This window comes from Martes martes, assembly GCF_963455335.1.
Source record: "Martes martes genome assembly, chromosome: 3".
Taxonomy (NCBI): Eukaryota; Metazoa; Chordata; class Mammalia; order Carnivora; family Mustelidae; genus Martes; species Martes martes.
In genome coordinates, this window is record NC_137890.1 from 167,114,602 (window position 1) to 167,132,584 (window position 17,983).

Below are 17,983 nucleotides of genomic sequence, written 5' to 3' on the forward strand. Positions count from 1 at the left end.
AGTGCGCAAGAAGGGGGAGTGGTAGGCAGAGGGAGAGGGAGAAGCAAACTCCAGCTCAGCAGAGTCCAACTTGGGGCTCATTCCAGGACCCTGGGATCACAAACTGAGCTGAAGGCAGATGCTTAAATGATTGTGCCACCCGGGAGCCCCTCTCAGTTTGTTTCCTATACTTCAGAGTCTCTTACTGTTTCTCTCCCTCTCTGATGTCTTCTTGTTTTATTTTTCCCTCCCTTCCCCTACGATCCTCTATTACTTAAATTCCACATATGAGTGAAATCATATGATAATTGTCTTTCTCTGACTGACTGACTTTGCTTAGCATAAACCCTCTAGTTCCACCCACGTCATTGCAAATGGCAAGATTTCATTTTTTGATGGCTGAATAGTATTCCATTGTATATATACATGACATCTTCTTTATCCATTCATCTGTCGATGGACATCTAGGTTCTTTCCATAGTTTGGCTATTGTGGACATTGCTGCTATAAACATTCGGGTGCAGTGCCCCTTCAGATCACTACATTTGTATCTTTGGGGTAAATACCCACTAGTATAATTCCTGGGCCATAGGGTAGCTCTGTTTCCAACTTTTTGAGGAACCTCCATACTGTTTTCCAGAGTGGGTGCACCAACTTGCATTCCCACCAACAGTGTAAGAGAATTCCCCTTTCTTCATATCCTCTCCAACATTTGTTGTTTCCTGCCTTGTTAATTTTAACCATTCTGACTGGTGTGAGGTGGTATCTCATTGTAGTTTTGATTTGTATTTCCCTGGTGCCGAGTGACGTTGAGTGTTTTTTCATGCATCTGTTGACCATTTGTATGTCTTCTTTGGAGAAATGTCTTCTGCCCATTTCTTTATTGGATTATTTGTTTTTTGGGTGTTGAGTTTGACAAATTCTTTACAGATTTTTGAATACTAGCCCTTTATCTGATGAGACATTTGCAAATATCTTCTCCCATTCTGTTGGTTGCCTTTTGGTTTTGTCGACTGTTTCCTTTGTTGTGCAAAGCTTTTTATCCTGAAGTCCTAATAGTTCGTTTTTGCCTTCGTGTTCCTTGCCTTTGGAGACATGTCTAACAAGAAGTTGCTGCGGCCAAGATCACAGAGGTTGTTGCCTATGCTCTCCTCTAGAATTTTGATGGATTCCTGTCTCACATTTAGGTCTTTCATCCATTTTGAGTCTATTTTTGTGTGTGGTGTAAGAAAGTGGTCCAGTTTCATTCTTCCGCATGTGGCGGTCCAATCATCCCAACACCATTTGTTGAAGATACTGTTTTTTTCCCATTGGATATTCTTTCCTGCTTTGTCCAAGATTAGTTGACCATAGAGTTGAGGATTCATTTCTGGCTTCTCTGTCCTGTTCCACTGATCTATGTGTCTGTTTTTGTGCCAGTACCATACTGTCTTGATGATTACAGCTTTGTAACAGAGTTGAAGTCCAGAATTGTAATGCCACCAGCTTTGGATTTCTTTTTCAATCTTCTTTTGCCTATTTGGGGTCTTTCTAGTTACATACAAATTTTAGGATTATTTGTTCCAGCTCTGTGAAAATGTTGATGGTATGTTGCTAGGGATTGTATTGAATGTATAGATTGCTCTGGGCAGCATAGACATTTTAACAATATTTGTTCTTCCAATCCAGGAGCATGAAATGTTTTTACATTTCTTTGTGTCTTCAATTTCTTTCATAAGTGTTCTGTAGTTTTCAGAGTACAGATCCTTTACAAGTTTGGTTAGGTTTATTCCCAGGTATCTAACAGTTTTGGGTGCAATTGGAAATAGGATCAATTCCTTAATTGCTCTTTTTTTCTGTCTCTTTGTTAGTGTACAGAAATGCAACTGATTCTATATCCTGCCATTTTGCTGAATTCCTATGAGTTCTAGCAATGCTGGGGTGGAGTCTCTTGGGTTTTCCACATAGAGTGTCGTGACATCTTCAAAGAGTGAGAGTTTGACTTTTTCTTTGCTGATTTGGATGCCTTTTATTTCTTTTTGTTGTCTGATTTCTGAGGCTAGGACTTCTAGTACTATGTTGAACAACAACGGTGAGAGTGGACATCCATGTCCTGTTCCTGAACTTAGGGGAGAAGCTCTCAGTTTTTCCCCATTGAGAATGATATTTGCTGTGGGCTTTTGTATATGGCTTTTATAATATTGAGGTGTGTTCTCTCTGTCTCTACACTGTGGAGAGTTGTAATCAAGAAAGGATGCTGTACTATGTCAACTGCTTTTTCTGCTTCTATTGAGAAGGTCATACGGTTCTTGTCCGTTCTTTATTAATGTATGGTATCACATTGATTGAGTTGTAGATGTTGAACCACTCTTGCAGCCCAGTAATAAATCCCACCTGGTCGTGGTGAATAATCCTCTTAAAGTACTGTTGGATCCTACTGGCTAGCATCTTGATGAGAATTTTTGCATCTGTGTTCATCAGGGATATGGGTCTGGAATTGTGAGAGGAAGTTTTACTTAAATAAATAAATAAATAAATAAATAAATAAATAACAAATAAATAATAATAAAAAATAAATAAATAAATAAATAAATAAAAGAGGGAAATGTCCCAGGAAGAAAGGAAACCACGAACCCACCAAATGCCAACCAGGATCCTTTTATAAAACCAACATACAGATCTATTGTGACACAGTTGTAGATGCCAGGAATGAAGGAAACCCTGACAATTTCCACTGGGGGTGGGGCGAGATGAACTACAAAGTTATGACCATTGTATTGACAGGAAGTCTCTCATTGAAAAGCAGAGGCAAGAAAAAAAGGGAGAGAATTTTTAAAGTTCAGAGGAAAAATCTCTTTTTCTCTTTTTTTAATGGAAAGAGACCTTTATTTTTTATTTTTTAATATATTTTTAAGGAAGCTCTATGCCCAATGTGGGGATCGAACTTACAACCCCAAGATCAAGAGCTGCATGCTCTACCAACTGAACTCACCAGATGCCCCAAGAGGAAAAATCTCTTTGAATCTAGAATTACATACACAGCCCAAACATGATTCAAGCATGAAAATAAAAAGACTTTTTCAGTTGGGAGTGGACTCTGGAAGTTTAACATTTAGAGACTTACTGTGAAGTAAATATAAAGGAGGGTAGGTCAGCACTAAGAGAAAAATGAATCTGAGAGGAAGAAGCGAGGAAGCAAACAGCAATGGTAAGCAAAGATTTTAGTAAATTCATTCAAACTAAAAAGTAGGAAAAAATAGGCATGCAGACCCACACAGGAGGGAGGGAGTTAAAAAAAAGAAATAAATGGTAAGATTGGAGGAGCTGGCTAGAGAGGGCTGGAGGGTAAGAGAGGAAGTCTACAGGGCCAAGTCCCCCTCCCCAGCACACAAGATTTGCAGAATTTTTTTTTTCTTAAGTAGGCTTCACAGCCAAAGTAGAGCTTGAAAGCAAGACCCTGAAATCAAGAGTCACATGTTCTACTGACTGAACCAGCCAGGGGCCCCAGAATTTATAGCATGTAATGTAATAAGAATGTGAAGACCTGGGACACCTGGGTGGCTTAGTTGGTCAAGCATCAGACTCTTGATCTCAGCTCAAGTCTTGATCTCAGTGTTGTGAGTTCGAGCCCCACACTGGGCTCCACACTGGGCATGAGTTTACTTAAGAAAAAAAAAAAAAGTGAAGACTAAAAACAAGAAACCTGAAAACAACCAAAGTGATGATGTATCAATAAATAAATTGGCCTCGGCAGAATTAGTTAAAAATGAAATGAAAAGCAAATCTTCCAAATGCGACAGGCCTACAGTTACAGTCTTTAAAAGCGCATGCACACCACCACGAAGGTTTCCTGCTATTAGAGATATGTTCCCTTGGTTGAGGTGCTGACCGCCATATCACTCCACTGTAAGGGTCTACGCAAGTGAACACGAGTGCAGAGGATCACATGTAATTCAACCTTCAACTGGAAAAATTGTGAATGACCTTTTCAAAGAGACAAGGGAACATGGGACTGTCCCTCTGAATGAAGCCACAAGAGCTTTGAGTGATGACAGATCAAAATCATTTGCATGTAGAGGGGACAGAGTGGGGCATTCCTTTCGTAGGCAGTCTCAATACATCTATGGGGAAAATCAGCCACAAGATGTTCAGATTTTGCTTACAACAGTTTCAGCAACAGCTTGAGTTTAGATGATGAGGAGTCAAAACCATACAATGAACCAACAAATGCTGAGTTTCTGGAATTTGTTAAGAGAAGGGTGACTCTGCATGTATGCCTGAAATCCAGCAACTTATATTAGAAATCCTTTAACATGACATTACTGGTGGCAGAATATTTCAAAAAAGAGACTCCCCTCGAACTTCAGTGACTGGCTTGTGGTGGCCAAGTGAATTTGGATATGGAGGATCGTCAAGGTCAAGCATACCAAAAACCTAGAATAAGGTTCAGGGCTTTTAATGGAGAAAGGCAAAAACTTGGAAGACTTACCCCTGAAAGAGCACACCTTCCTCCCCAGAAGCTGAGGAGAAGTCACTACTTAATGTAGCTGTGCTTATTCATGATTCAGGGGCAACAATAAAAAGTCAAACCCGGGTCTCCTAGCTGCCTCCATCAGTAGACAATGCCACTCTTGATTTCAGAATCATGAGTTTGAGCCCTATATTGGGCATAGAGATCACTTAAAAAAAGTTTTCAAACCCTGTTAGCCAAGACAGTCATTTGATACAAAGATTCAATAGTGTTGAATCCCCAGGTTCCTGGATGTTGGGGACTTTTTTGTACAGTCTTGTACAAATTCAGTCTTGCCCTGAATTTGCGACTTAAAAGACTTTATTCTTATGACTTCATTTCCAAAGAGCTGATGAAAAGCCTACCACAAGAAGCAGATATTCTTAATACAGACGATCCTGGAACATCGTGAGGGTTAGGGGTGCTGACCCTTCCCCCCACAGTTGAAAATCCATGTATAACTTTGATTTTCCCCAAACTTAACTACTAATAACGTATTGTTGACCAGAGCCTTCATGATAACATAAAGTTGATGATCATGTATTTTGTATGCTATATGTAGTATATACTGTATTCTTTTTCATAAATCTGAAGAAAAAAATTCTTGTTAAGAAAATCATAAGGAGGAGCACCTGGGTGGCTCAGTTATTAAGCGTCTGCCTTTGGCTCAGGTCATGATCCCAGGGTCCTAGTATCTAGTCCCATATCGGGGGTCCCTGCTCAGCGGGAAGCCTGCTTCTCTTTCTCCCACTCCCCCTGTTTGTATTCCCTCTCTCATTCTGTCTCTCTGTGTCGAATAAATAAATAAAATCTTTAAAAAAAAAAAAGAAAATCATAAGGAAAAGAAAATAGATTTACAATACTGCACTGTGTTTATCAGGAAAAATCTATGTATGAATGGACTCTAATAGTTCAAACCCATGTTGTTCAAGGATCAACTATACTATGATGTTTGAGCAACTAAAATAACATTGCTCTTATCCATGAAGCAGAGGGTAGGAAGGATTATGTGCCATTTTAATACAATAAAATAGTTCCAGCATTAAAACAAATTATTTTTATTACTTAAATACATTTTAATACTTAAATACATTAAATACATTTTATACATAAATACATTTTGGTCCTATTCTGTCTTCCAGCCTGAGTATAGATAATATTGGACTAGAGATGGATCTTGAGATTACTGTGTTTGAGTTTTTAGTTGCAGGGCAGGCTTATGGTGATAGCCTTTTTTTTTTTTTTTTTTTTTTTTTTCAGTAAACTACACCCAACATAGGGCTCAAATTCATGACCGCACGATCAAGAGTGTCACGCTGTACTGACTGAACTAACCAGGTGTCCCATGGTGATTGATAGCTTTTAAATATCGAGTCAACCCAATCTGTTACATTCTCAATATTAATGTAACAACACTCATTTGCAGAAAAAAGGAAAAAAAACCCCGTTTTGATGAATGCATTTGGTAGAATTTGCACTAAACTTCCTTGGTGCTTCATTGATCAACAGCCATTAAAAATCTTTTTATGAAATTAAGTTGAAAGTTTTTCTGTGCTATACGCCAGAAAGTACCTGTATTCTGATTTTGAAATAGTTTGATCATATAATAATTATTTCTTTCATTTAGATTCTTAAAAAAGATTTTACTTATTTTACTTATTTACTTATTATTTAATTGAGAGAGAGAGAGCATGAGCAGTGGGAGTAGCAGGCAGAGGGAGAAGCAGACTCCCTGCTGAGGAGGGAGTGCAACACAGGACTCGATCCCAGGACCCTGAGATCACGATCCAAGCAGAAGGCAGATGCTCAGCTGACAGCCACTCGGGAGCCCCTTCTATTTAGTTTTTATACATCCTTTTTACTCTATCAACTTAGCTACATTACTAGTATCAAAAAATACAGTTTAGCATTGTATTTTATAGAGCTGTGATCATCATAAACCAGAAATAAAAGGACACAAATGTCAGCAGTCCTTGAGAAGATGTGATAAAGAACACTTGATTTTTATTTATTTATTTTTTAAGGTTTTATTTTTACTTTTTTTTTAAAGATTTATTTATTTATTTTACAGATAGAGACAGACAGACACTGCCCCTGTGCGCATGTGCACGTGTGAGCAGGGGGAGGGGCAGAGGGAGAGGGAGACAAGTGAACTTGCCGTCGAGTGGGGAGCCCGACAGGCATTCAATTCCAGGACCCTGAGATCACGATCTGATCTGAAATCAAGAGTCAGATGCCACCCAGGTGCTCCAAGCTTTTATTTTTAAACAATCCTTACACCTAACATGGGGCTTGAACTCACAACCCTGAGACCACATGTCCCACCCTCCACTGACTGGAGCCAGCCAGATGGCCCCAAGAGTACTTTAAAATGGAGTTATTGGGGCGCCTGGCTGGCTCACTGGGTTAAAGCCTCTGCCTTCGGCTTAGGTCATAATCTCAGGGTCCTGGGATCGAGCCCCACATAGAGCTCTCTGCTGGCGGGGAGCCTACTTCCCCCCACTCTCTCTGCCTGCCTCTCTGCCTACTTGTGATCTCTCTCTCTCTGTCAAATAAATAAATAAAATCTTTTAAATAAATAAATAAAATGGAGTTATTAGGGTGACTGAGGGTGGCTCACGGGTAAGCGACTGCCTTCGGCTCAGGTTGTGATCCCAGGATCCTGGGATCAAATCCCGCATTAGGCTCCCTGCTCAGTGGGGAGTCTGATTCTCCCTCTGCCTGCTACTCCCACTGCTCATACCCTCGCTCTTCCTGTGTCAAATGAACAAAATCTTTGAAAAATAAAATGGAGTCATGACAGTCTCTCCCAGAGCCTGTCCTTATCACATTCATTTATTCACTCAACACAGGGGGGGTCCACATTTTCTAGGGGACCCACTTTATACACTGAAAACTGTTTTAACTGCTCAATATATTCTATTCTAGGACAAAACTAGTGTAGAAACTCATGAATGTATTTTCTGTCAGACACATCGGATCTAAGGACTGACAGCGTGTTTGCATTTCTGCTGAAGCCAAGCATTTCGTGGGTGAGGCCAGCTACATCAGGAACAACAGAAATGTTTTTTCTTCTTCCCAGATACGACTTCATCTTCGGTCACTACTCCTCATTAATAATAAAGTAATAGTTTCCTATCACTGCCATAACAGAGTACTACAAGCTTAGTGCCTTAAAATAACACAGTTTTTCAATCTTACAGTTCTATACGTGAGAAGTCCACCAAGGGTGTTGCTGGACTAAAATCAAGGTGGCAGGGATGCCTGGGTGGCTCAGCCAGGTCAGCGTCTGACTTCAGCTCAGGTCACATGATCCCTAGGTCCTGGGATCGAGTCTCGAGTCAGCCTCCTTGCTCAACAGGGAGTCTGCTTCACCTCCCCCGCCACGGCCTGCCCCTCCCCCTGCTTGTGCTTTCTCTCTCTCTCTCTCTCTCTCTGACAAATCTTAAAAAATAAAATCAAGGTTGAGAGTGGGACTGCATTTTTCTCAGGAGGCTGTAGGGGAGAATCACTTCTTACCTTTCCAGCTTCTAAAGCCTGCCTGCATTTCTTGGTTCGTAGCCCCCTTTTTGCACAGTTCAGGCCCTCCTCCCATAATCCCATCTCTCTGCAACAGCCAGGGAAGTTTCTCTTGTGTTTATGGGCTCATGTGATTAGATTGGCCCACTGGATAATCCAGGATTATCACCCCATCTTAAATCTGTAGGAACCTCAATCCCACCTGCAAAGTTGAGGGGCCTTTACCATGTTAATTAACACATCACAGCTTCCTTCTGGTTGCTCCAGGGGAAACCTGTCCTTAGCCTCTTCAAGTTTGCAGAGGCAGCTGGCGTCCCTTGGCTCAAGGCCATATCATGGCAATCTCTGCTTCTGGTCTTAAATCTTTTACAGTTTTGATTCTTTTGCTTCCCTCTTACAAGGACCCTTGTGATCACACATTTTAAAGATTTATTTATCTATTTCAGAGAGGGGGAGAGGGGCAGAGGGAGAGAGAGAATCCCCTGCAGGTTCCCCGCTGAGCGGGGAGCCCAATATGGAGCTTGATCTCTCTCCACCCCAAGATCATGACCCGGGCAGAAATCAACCAACTGAGGCAGCCAGGCTTCCCTCCTTGTGATTATGTTTAGCTTACCCAGATGATCCAGAATAATCTCCTCATCTCAAATTGTTGGATTTCATCATATCTGCAAAATCCCCTTTGTCATATAAGGTAAACTATTCACAGATTTGGGGGTTAGGGCATGAACATTTTTGGAGGGCCATTATTCTGCCTGATATAGCTGACCTTTGCCCCCAAAGTCTGCATCCAACCCATATAAACGCATCCCATCCAAAGGTGCTCAAAAGCCTCAACTCATGACAACATCAACTCAAAGTCCAAAATTTTATCAGAATCTCACCATTGGGGCGCCTGGGGGGCTCAGTCTGTTGGGTGGCCGCCTTCAGTTCAGTGATCCCAGGGTTCTGGGATCGAGCCCCACATGGGGCTCCCTGCTTCATCAGGGGTCTGCTTCTCCCTCTCCCTCTGTCCCTCCCCTACTCCCTGATCTTGTTCCCTCTCTCATTCAAATAAATAAATACAATCTTTAAAAAAAGATCTCACCATCTCGAAAGTCCCAAATCTCATTATTTAAATTACTTGACGTTTGGGTGAGGACTTGGGTATGATTCCTGGGGCACAGTTGCTCTCCCTCTGTGCACCTGCAAACCTACGAAACAAGTTCTCGGCTCCCAGATATAAGAGTAAGACAGTTCTAGAATAATAGTTACAGATATTCCCATTTAAAAAGCAGAAAATGGAATGAACGAAGGAGCCACCAATGCCCCAAGCAATGTAGAAACCCAGCCAGGCAGGCAGCGTTCATTAGGCTTTAAAGCCTGGGGATAATCTGTGGCTCCCAGCTCCATCCTATGGGCCTGAAAACTCCCCAGCAGAGCTGGCTTCCCTTTCCCACGAGAGGTACCATGGGTTTGCAGCTGATGCGTTTGATCAGCTGGTTTCCTGCCTGTAGATGAGCAGTTCTTTCACACCTGCTGTGTTCTGGTCTTAAGTCATCTTCCTAAGTTCTTTTTAGTGAATTCCTGCAATCACTGTAACATTTAAAAATGTGTAATCAGGGTGCCTGGGTGGCTCAGTGGTTTAAGCCTCTGTCTTTGGCTCAGGTCACGATCTCAGGGTCCTGGGATCAAGTCCCGCATCAGATTCTCTGCTCGGCAGGGAGCCTGCTTCCTCCTCTGTCTCTGCCTGCCTCTCTGCCTACTTGTGATCTCTCTCTGTCAAATAAATAAATGAAATCTTTAAAAAAAAAAAAAAATGTGTAATCAGGGGCGCCTGGGTGGCTCAGTGGGTTAAGACCTCTGCCTTCGGCTCAGGTCATGATCCCAGGGTCCTAGGATCGAGCCCCGCATCAGGCTCTCTGCTCAGTGGGGAGCCTGCTTCCTCCTCTCTCTCTGCCTACTTGTGATTTCTCTCTCTCTCTCTCTCTCTCTGTCAAATAAATAAATAAATAATCTTTTAAAAAAAATATGTGTAATCAGGGTGCCTGGGTGGCTCAGTTGGGTAAACGTCTGCCTTCGGTTCGGGTTGTGATCCTGAAGTCCTTGGTTCAAGTCCCATGTTGGGCTCCCTGCTCAGCAGGGGAGTCTGCTTCTCCCTCTCCCTCTGCCTGCTGTTCCCCCTGCTTGTGCTCTCTCGCTCTCTCTGTGCAAATAAATAAATAAAATCTTTTTTAAAAAGTATAATCATCTCAAGAAAGATTATGTCACAATGAGCAGAAAGACAACCATGGGTGAGGTCAGTCATTTTGTGTCTGCTTATCAATAAAGAATGTTGTTGGGGTGGGGGGGGGAGGACAAGACTTTCAGAGATTAGAAGTGACTGGGCAAAAAAAAAAAAAAAAAAAAAAGACCTCGGGGGGCGGGTGGGGGTCGCCTGGGTGGCTCAGTCATTAAGCATCTGCCTTTGGCTCAGGTCATGGTCCCAGGGTCCTGGAATGGAGCCCCCTACCAATCAGACTCCCTGCTCAGCGGGGAGTCTGCCCCTCCCCTGTGCTTGTGCTCTTTTGCTTACGTTCGCACTCTCTCTCTTAAATAAATAAAATCTTTTTTAAAAAATGACAGAAAGAAAGAAATTGCCATCTTCACAAGTGTCCTGGGGCTGGATTGTCTTCCTTATCAACGGACACATTTTCATCTCAGCTGGGCGTATTCGAAGAAGAGTGGCGAGGAGAGGCCACGCGACCACGTATCCTAGAGACGGAACCAGACTTCTGGAGTCCCAATCCTGGCTCTACCACTTATTAGGGATGTGACTCAGGGTAAATTATTTAATCTCTCTGTACCTCAGTTTTCTCATATGTACAATGGGTATGACATCGGTGCATGCCTCATAGGATAGTTATGAGGATTGCATGCACTTTTACTTGTAACCTATCTGGCACATAGTAAGTTCTGTATATGTGTTTGTTATCTAAATACTTAAATTAACAAAAGAAGATTATTTGGTGTGGGGCATGTGATTTCTAAGAAAAAAAAAAGTAAACGGTAATAAGGACTGGAAATAAAATCAAAGAAAGCCCCCAGCACATAAAGTAAGAGTTTCAGTACAATGCATAAGGCATGGTACCATTTGTGGGGGGAAAATCTATTTCTACAAGGTATGTGTCTGTACGTAAACTCACAGAAATGTGTCTGGCAGGATACTTAGTTCTCTAGAGGGGACAGCCGGGCGAGGAGAACCTCAGTGTTATTTTCCACAACTGAATCATTACCATGAGAACATATCTATGTGTTCTTTGTGTTTTTTGTTTTTTGGGGGTTTTTTTGGTCTTTTTTTTTTTTTTTTTTTTTTTTTGGCAAATCAATGTTCAAGAACAAAGCCCCCAGGAAGCAATGAGGAAGAGTGGCCAGCATTGCCATCTGGGAGTGAAGGGAAGTCACAGAAAAGATGACATCAGAATTGGATCTTCAAGGAGGCATCGCCTGAGGAAAAGAGACTGCTGAAGCCAAGGCAGCCGGAGAAGAAAATGATGTGTTTGAGGAAGGATCGGAATTTATCTCAGCAGAGTTCTGGCCTGTGTGGTTGGGCAGGGAGAGGAAGGCAAGGATAGGTCTGAAATTGGGCTGTGGGGTTGGGTTTAGGGTCGGTTGGGAAGGGCTGCTAGACACACAGAGGAGGTTGAACTTTGTGGAAACGACTTTTTAATCATGCTATGGAGCATGATTACAAAAGAAGTATCCTTTGGCAGCCAGGTGGCAAGTGGACCAGAGAGGTAGGGAATGGTTGCTTGGGGACTGGTTAAGGAGACTACTGCACTGGCCCTGGCGAATTGCCCCGCAAATGACAGAACAGGGTCTGCAAGTGACAGAATAGGGTCTGTGTAGGGATGGAAGAAGGGCTGGGTTTTGAAGAGAGTTAGGAGGAGGCATCCACAGTACCTGCCCTCGGCATCAACTCCCCATTTTTGTGGTAACTGTATCCTGCTTTGGGGGACCACCTTTTGTCGCCTTCAGCCTTTGTGCTTTTGGCTCTGGTCTCCAAGGGTAGGACACAGGATGTAAGTCATTAAGGCATTCTGTCTGCTTAGCCACCTTTCCTGGAGCACATGATCCCAAGCAGGAAAGTCAGGGGCACCAAGACCCCTTCTGGGACATCCGCAAGCCAACTCCCTCCTGAGACCAGGTGTGAGAAAATGAGAACCAGAAACTGCTCAAGCCACCATGTGCCCAAGGGAAGAGGAGCCTATAGCTGGATCTTGGCAGCATCCTTGGAGCCCCAAATGAAGCTAAACCTTAGCCAGCTGTGGCCGCAGACTTCTCACAAGCCAGTGATTTTTAAATTCAATTCAATTTAATTTAGTTTGGGGTTGCCTGGGTGGCTCAGTTGGTTAAGCGTCCGCCCTCAGCTTGGGTCATGATCCCGGGGTCCTTGCTCAATGCGGAACCTGCTTCTCCCTCTCCCTCTGCCTGCTGATTCCCCTGCTTGTGCATGCTCTCGCTCTCTCTCTCTGACAAATAAATAAGCGAAATCTTTAAAAAAATTAATTTAGTTTGGTTTAAGTCAGTTTGAGTAGCATTTTCTGTTCAAACTGAACTGAATTAAGAGTATTCAGGGGCGCCTGGGTGGCTCAGTGGGTTAAAGCCTCTGCCTTCAGCTCAGGTCATGATCTCAGGGTCCTGGGATCGAGCCTCACATCGGGCTCTCTGCTCAGGGGAGAGGTATGGGGAGGGACAAAGGGAAAGGGAGAACAAGAGACTCTCAGGCAGATTCCCCACTGAAAGCAGAGCCTGTCCCAGAGATCGTGACCCGAGCTAAATCCAAGAGTCAGATGCCCAACCAACTGAGCCACCCGGCCACCCCCAAAATTGCCAACTTTTAATTTTGGTAAGTAATCATAAAAGAATATATCATAAAATACCATAAAAGAAATAATATTTTTGCTCTCTCTTTCTCACGCACACATATCGACACATACACACACAGAGAAAGGATAACTTTCAAATAAAGCATATTCCTTTCCAATGAAAACGTCCGGCAGGTTTGTGAAGGACACTACCTTGTCCTCACGATTCTCTCTCTGTCTCAGGTACGAGAAAACTTTTTACCAGCAGTGCCTAGTGGAGAACTCCGTGCCCCTCGGTAGAGCCCGCACCCCTCAGATGTAATCCACATCCCTGGGATAGGGTAAATCTGAGCTACACAGGCCCAGGCCTAGGAGGAGGATTGCAGATCCCAGAGAAAGGCCTCTCTCATGGCAGGGAGGCTCTGGCAAGGGAAGCCAGACAGCGAAAGCATGAAGCTCAGAGAGACTGGAGGAAATCTCGTTCCCACCACTGCCCAAGAGTCCAGCCAGCCCTCTCGCCAGTCCACCACCTGAGTGGGGGCCCCAGGAGCCCTGAGTACAGACTAGTTGCAGTCCTGGGTCTCGAGGAGGGTGCTGGGAGAGACTGGGGACTGTGAACAGGCAGGCTACCCCTCTGGAGCAGCAGCAGCCTCGCTGGGGTTTCAGCATCAACAGAGAGTGGGGCCAAGCTCCAGAGTGTGGCGTGGGCTGCTCTTTTGTGCCATGAGGAAGAGTAGTAGCTCCTTCAGCTCAGCTCAGAGAGGGGGAAGACATTAGCCTAAGGGTGACGGGGTGGAAGTCTCTCCCCTCCACAGCCCCTTCCTAGGGCAGGCACTTACCCACCCAGTGAAGCGGGGTTCATAGGAAGGAGACTCTGACGAGTCACCGTTAGCAGGCATGTGCACTGCGGTCGTGTGGTCACTATCAGAAAGTGCTCCAACTTTCAGTAGGAGGGACCTGAACATCCCCGTTTTATAAGGGAGCCTGGATGGAAGCTACTGGCAGAGAGCCAAGACCCTGGGGCAGGGCAGGAGGACAACCAGATGCAGGGGCTGGGGGAGAGTGAACAAAGCATGGAGGAAGGCCAGGGAAGCAGGCCCAGACAAGGCATGCAGGAATGGACTGATAGGAAACACAGTGGGAAAAGTACTCTCTGCACCCCGCTCTGGACACTGAGTGTGTGTACATGCATACACGGACTTGAGAGCTTGTTTCTCCGGTAGTAGGCTCTCCTCTTCCAGAGCATTCTCCCCGTTCTCTGCTCTTGTCAACTTCCAGGCCCTGCCAACTCATCTGTCTTTGCCTTATCTCCCACCCAAGTTCCTGAGAAACCCAAGATCTAAGCTTCTCGGAATGTCTGTCTCCAGTGAGGCCCTGAAAACCATCATCTCCAGCCAGTCTACAACTCCCCTGACCTTGAACTAGGGGTCCATCAGCTTGGGCAGAGAAGAGCAGCAGTTCCAGCGGTCTTCGGAGCGGCCACCAACAGCTCAGAACACTTTGTGTCTTCTGCAAGAGTTGCAGCTTCCCACCAGAGGCATACCCAATCCCAGCTCTGGAACTCCGCGACTTCAAGGTCGAGTGAGGCTGTGTGACCTGAGATCCTATGATCCCATGCTCCTGGGGCCCAGACCTGCCCCCCACCATATCAGAGAAGCCAGAGGATGTGTGCCAAGTCATATGCACTGTGTTGTTTATTGTCCCTTGTTACCCATGGGACAGGGGCGGGATGGGGAAGGGAGCCCTGGGGCAGAGAGAAATGGAAGGAGGGGGCAGTGGGAACCATCCATTTTCTGAACTCTGCCCTTTCTTCCAGCTGGTGATGGGTGTGGGCTCGGCTACCAGCAGGACGCTGTCAGATACAAGCACAGTGTTGTGTGAGAAGGTTGGGCACCGTCTCATACTTGAAAGAGTAGCCACCGTCTGAGGTGGTACGGACACGTAGGGGCCTCATGGTCCCAGGGAGGGCAGCACAGCAGGGCTGTGCCCCTGGCAACAAGGAAAGAGGTTGGAAAGGGGTGGGAGGAACCCCGGGGCCTGGCAGGGACAGGTCCGGTGGGGCAGACAGCCCACATCCCCCATGGCAATAGTGGAAGATGAAACTGGGTGGGTATACAATCCACCGGTCCCAGCCCAGCTCCTGGAAGGAGATATTGAGGGCAGCTCTGTGACAGTCGGCATAGGAGGCAGGTTCCTCCGGAGGCCTCTGGAGCAGACGCAGCGCGGCCGGAGACCAGGGCCAGGGCAGCGGGGGAGTGGAGCGTCGGGCTCGCTCCCCCGCACTGGGTGGCCTGGCCCGGGTGTGGGCCACCAGGAAGGGTGTGGCCTCGGGCCGGGCTGAGCAGACACAGAGAGGGCAGCGGAGCAGCAGCACCAAGACTGGGTTGGTCAGCAGAGGGAGGGCAGAGGGGGCGAGCTGCAGCACCGCCCAGCGAGGGGGTGCCTGGCCCAAAGACATGGGCACGGCCATGGGGACCCCTGAGGACAGCGCCAGCAGGCTTAGCAGGGGCCCAGAGCTATTGGAAGCCACTTTGCTCCGCCTGTCCAGTCCTGTGTGGAACCAGAGGTGGGCTGAAGTCACTTGGCGGCTGCGCATGTGCTGGGATGGCCGGAACACATATGTGAAGAGGCTGTCCTCCGCCTCTGGGGTCAGCTCTCTAGCTGCTGGCTGGTCCGTGCACCTGGCACCTGCAGAAGACAGAGGGAAGGAAGAGGGCAGCCCCGACCGGCAGAGCCTGGGACCACTCCTCTTCCCCAATGGCAGGGATGCGACTGCTAGCCACCAGCCAGCCACACTCTGAGCGCTCTGCCCACGCACGGAAGCTCTCCATTTGTTATTTCATCCCTAAAGGACTTAAAAAATACAAGAGGTTGCCAACTTCTCTCTGAAATGGTTTTACCAATTAATATTCCCGTCAGCCATGTATATAAGAGGCCCTGCCCGCCCTTCTCCAGCGCTTGGCATCAGACCTAAATGTTTGTTCACCGGTCGTGTGAAACAGAATCATGAATGAAGGTACCTTGAATACAGGGGCATTTGTTTTATTCCCCCAGATAGCTTTAAAAAAATCTTTTTTAAGATTTTATTTTTAAGTGATCTCGACACCCAACGTGGGGCTCAAACTCACAACCCCGAGATCAAGGGTCACACGCTCTCCTGACTGAGCCAGCCAGGCACCCCACCCCGTGTATCTTCTTATATTGTCAGAAATACTGCATGATACAGTCTTTAAAACAATTTCGCTTTTAGGGGCACCTGGGTGGCGCAGTCCGTTGAGCATCCTACTCTTGGTTTCAGCTCAGGTCATGATCTCAGGGTTGTGGATCGAGCCCCCCACTGGGCTCCACACCAGCATGGAGTCTGCTTGATACCCTCTGCCCCTCCAGCTTGTGCTCTCTCTTTCTTTAAAAAAAAAAAAAAAGTATTTTTTTAAATTCCACTTAAAAAAAAATAGGTTAACATCCGAAAGAAAAAGCGGGGGGGAGGGGGGGCGGGGGGTTGGGAGGAGAAAGCATATCACCCAGGATAGAGGGCAGTGCTTTCTAAGAAAGGCAGCTGGCGTCCTTCCGCGACAGGTACGCAGATAGGGGAAGGACTAGAGATTGGGACAACAGTGTCCCACGCATTCTCTCATTTAAAATCTCACGATTGATCTGTTCTGCGGATAAGGAAACAGGATGACAAAGAGGAAGGGACATTTAACTACTAAGTGGCCAGGCTGGGATTCTGCCTGATCCCAAAGCCACCCTGAGTCACTGCGCTGCATGAGGCACAAAACCAAGGCACAAGGAGGAAGGAGCTCCTCTGAGGCAAAGGATAAGCTGGATTACGAGAAAGTCCACCTGGAAGAGGGCTTTACTGGTTCGGTCAGTGGAACCGCAAAACACACATATGGAGATGAAAGGCAATTTAAGAGAAAGTAGATTAATTTCCTGGAAAAGTTTCCCAACTAATCTTACCCCTGCATTTCTGGTATCTTTTCAAGTCTCAGCTAATTGGGACAAAAGAAACAAGGTTTGAAGTAGGGAGCAGAGGAAGAAGGAAAGGTGAAGGAAAGGGGCCCAGACCCAAATATCTGTCTCTACAGACTCTTGGTCTTCCAGATGAATGTCTCCCAAATGCCTCCCCTGAGCCTTGCACCTTTTCGCTTAATCCTGAGAGGTAGGCATTATTGCCCATTTTCAGGTGAGGAGACGGGAGATTCAAACCCAGACCTGTCTGGCCCTGGAGCCCACACTATATGTACCGCACTGCTTCTCCAAGTCGCCCTGCCGGTCCCCACCTTCATTACCTGTAGCTGGGAAAAGGATGGCCTGGGAGACATCCTCCTCCTCCCTGGGCTCAGAGCCCCTGCGCAGGAAGCCCCCCTGGGCATGTCTTCGGGGCAGACGCCTGCCTCCAGGATCCCCGCCTTCCCCAGCCAGTGTGGGGGGCCCCAGAGCATCCAAGAATAGGGCCCTCACCTTGGCCAGCACAAGTGCCCGGTCCAGCTCTGGCCCATGGCAGCCATGCCCACTCTTTGGGGACAGCAGCAAGAGGAACAGGAGTGGCAGATGGGGCAACATAGCTCACCTAGCCCTGCCAACTGTGAACCCGCTCCCTGCCCTGTGCCCCTTCTGTCAGGGTCTGCCCTCTGCTTCCCCACTCTGCCCTCAGCATCCCACCACAGGTCCTCTTCTACCCTTCTCATCCTGGTCTCCCCAGTCCTTCCCACGCCCTGCAATCCAGAGTGGCCCCTGCCCATGGCATTGAGACCTCCTATCTCTGACGCAGATGTCTGTGGCCCTGAGCCTTATCTTCCACTCCTGCCAAGCATGTGGGGGAGGGGGCTGGTGAGGGTTTTCACCCCGAGTGACCTGACCCACACATACCACCCCTTCCCCTACACACACACACACACTCTCTCTCTCTCTCTCTCACACACACACACACACACACACACACAGCCACATCCCTATACCCAACACAGAGGTGACATCAGGTGGGATAGGAGCCTCAGAGCTGGGGTCTGCCAGCTCCTAAGAGTGTTATTCGTCGCAAAGACAGAATGCGCCAGCCCCTCAGACCTTCTGGGGCCCCTTTCAACCAAGCAGCTGCTGGGCCAGTCCTGGGGGGAAGGGCTGAAGCTGGGGCTAGAACTGGGGCTAGGGTGGGGGGCAGGTGGTCCCGCCT

General features: G+C 46.5%; 1 protein-coding gene and 1 pseudogene across 2 annotated transcripts in view; one reads left to right on the forward strand and one right to left on the reverse strand.

Moving 5' to 3' along the window:
- The window catches only part of LOC308340306 (UBX domain-containing protein 2B-like), a 12,421-nt pseudogene extending 7,860 nt beyond the window's left edge, over positions 1 to 4,561 (forward strand). The window contains exons 3-4 of the transcript in view: positions 3,870 to 4,217; positions 4,306 to 4,561. The product of the transcript in view is annotated as a UBX domain-containing protein 2B-like (transcript). The remainder of the gene's footprint in view (positions 1 to 3,869; positions 4,218 to 4,305) is intronic.
- Positions 4,562 to 14,479: 9,918 nt separating this feature from the next.
- Positions 14,480 to 17,511, reverse strand: INHA (inhibin subunit alpha). The gene is made up of 2 exons (XM_080799228.1): positions 17,103 to 17,511; positions 14,480 to 15,498 (listed from the first exon to the last, which is right to left on the reverse strand). Exons 1-2 carry the CDS (start codon positions 17,374 to 17,376, stop codon positions 14,666 to 14,668), a joined length of 1,107 nt encoding a protein of 368 aa, XP_080655354.1. The 5' UTR covers positions 17,377 to 17,511; the 3' UTR covers positions 14,480 to 14,665.
- Positions 17,512 to 17,983: the final 472 nt, after the last annotated feature.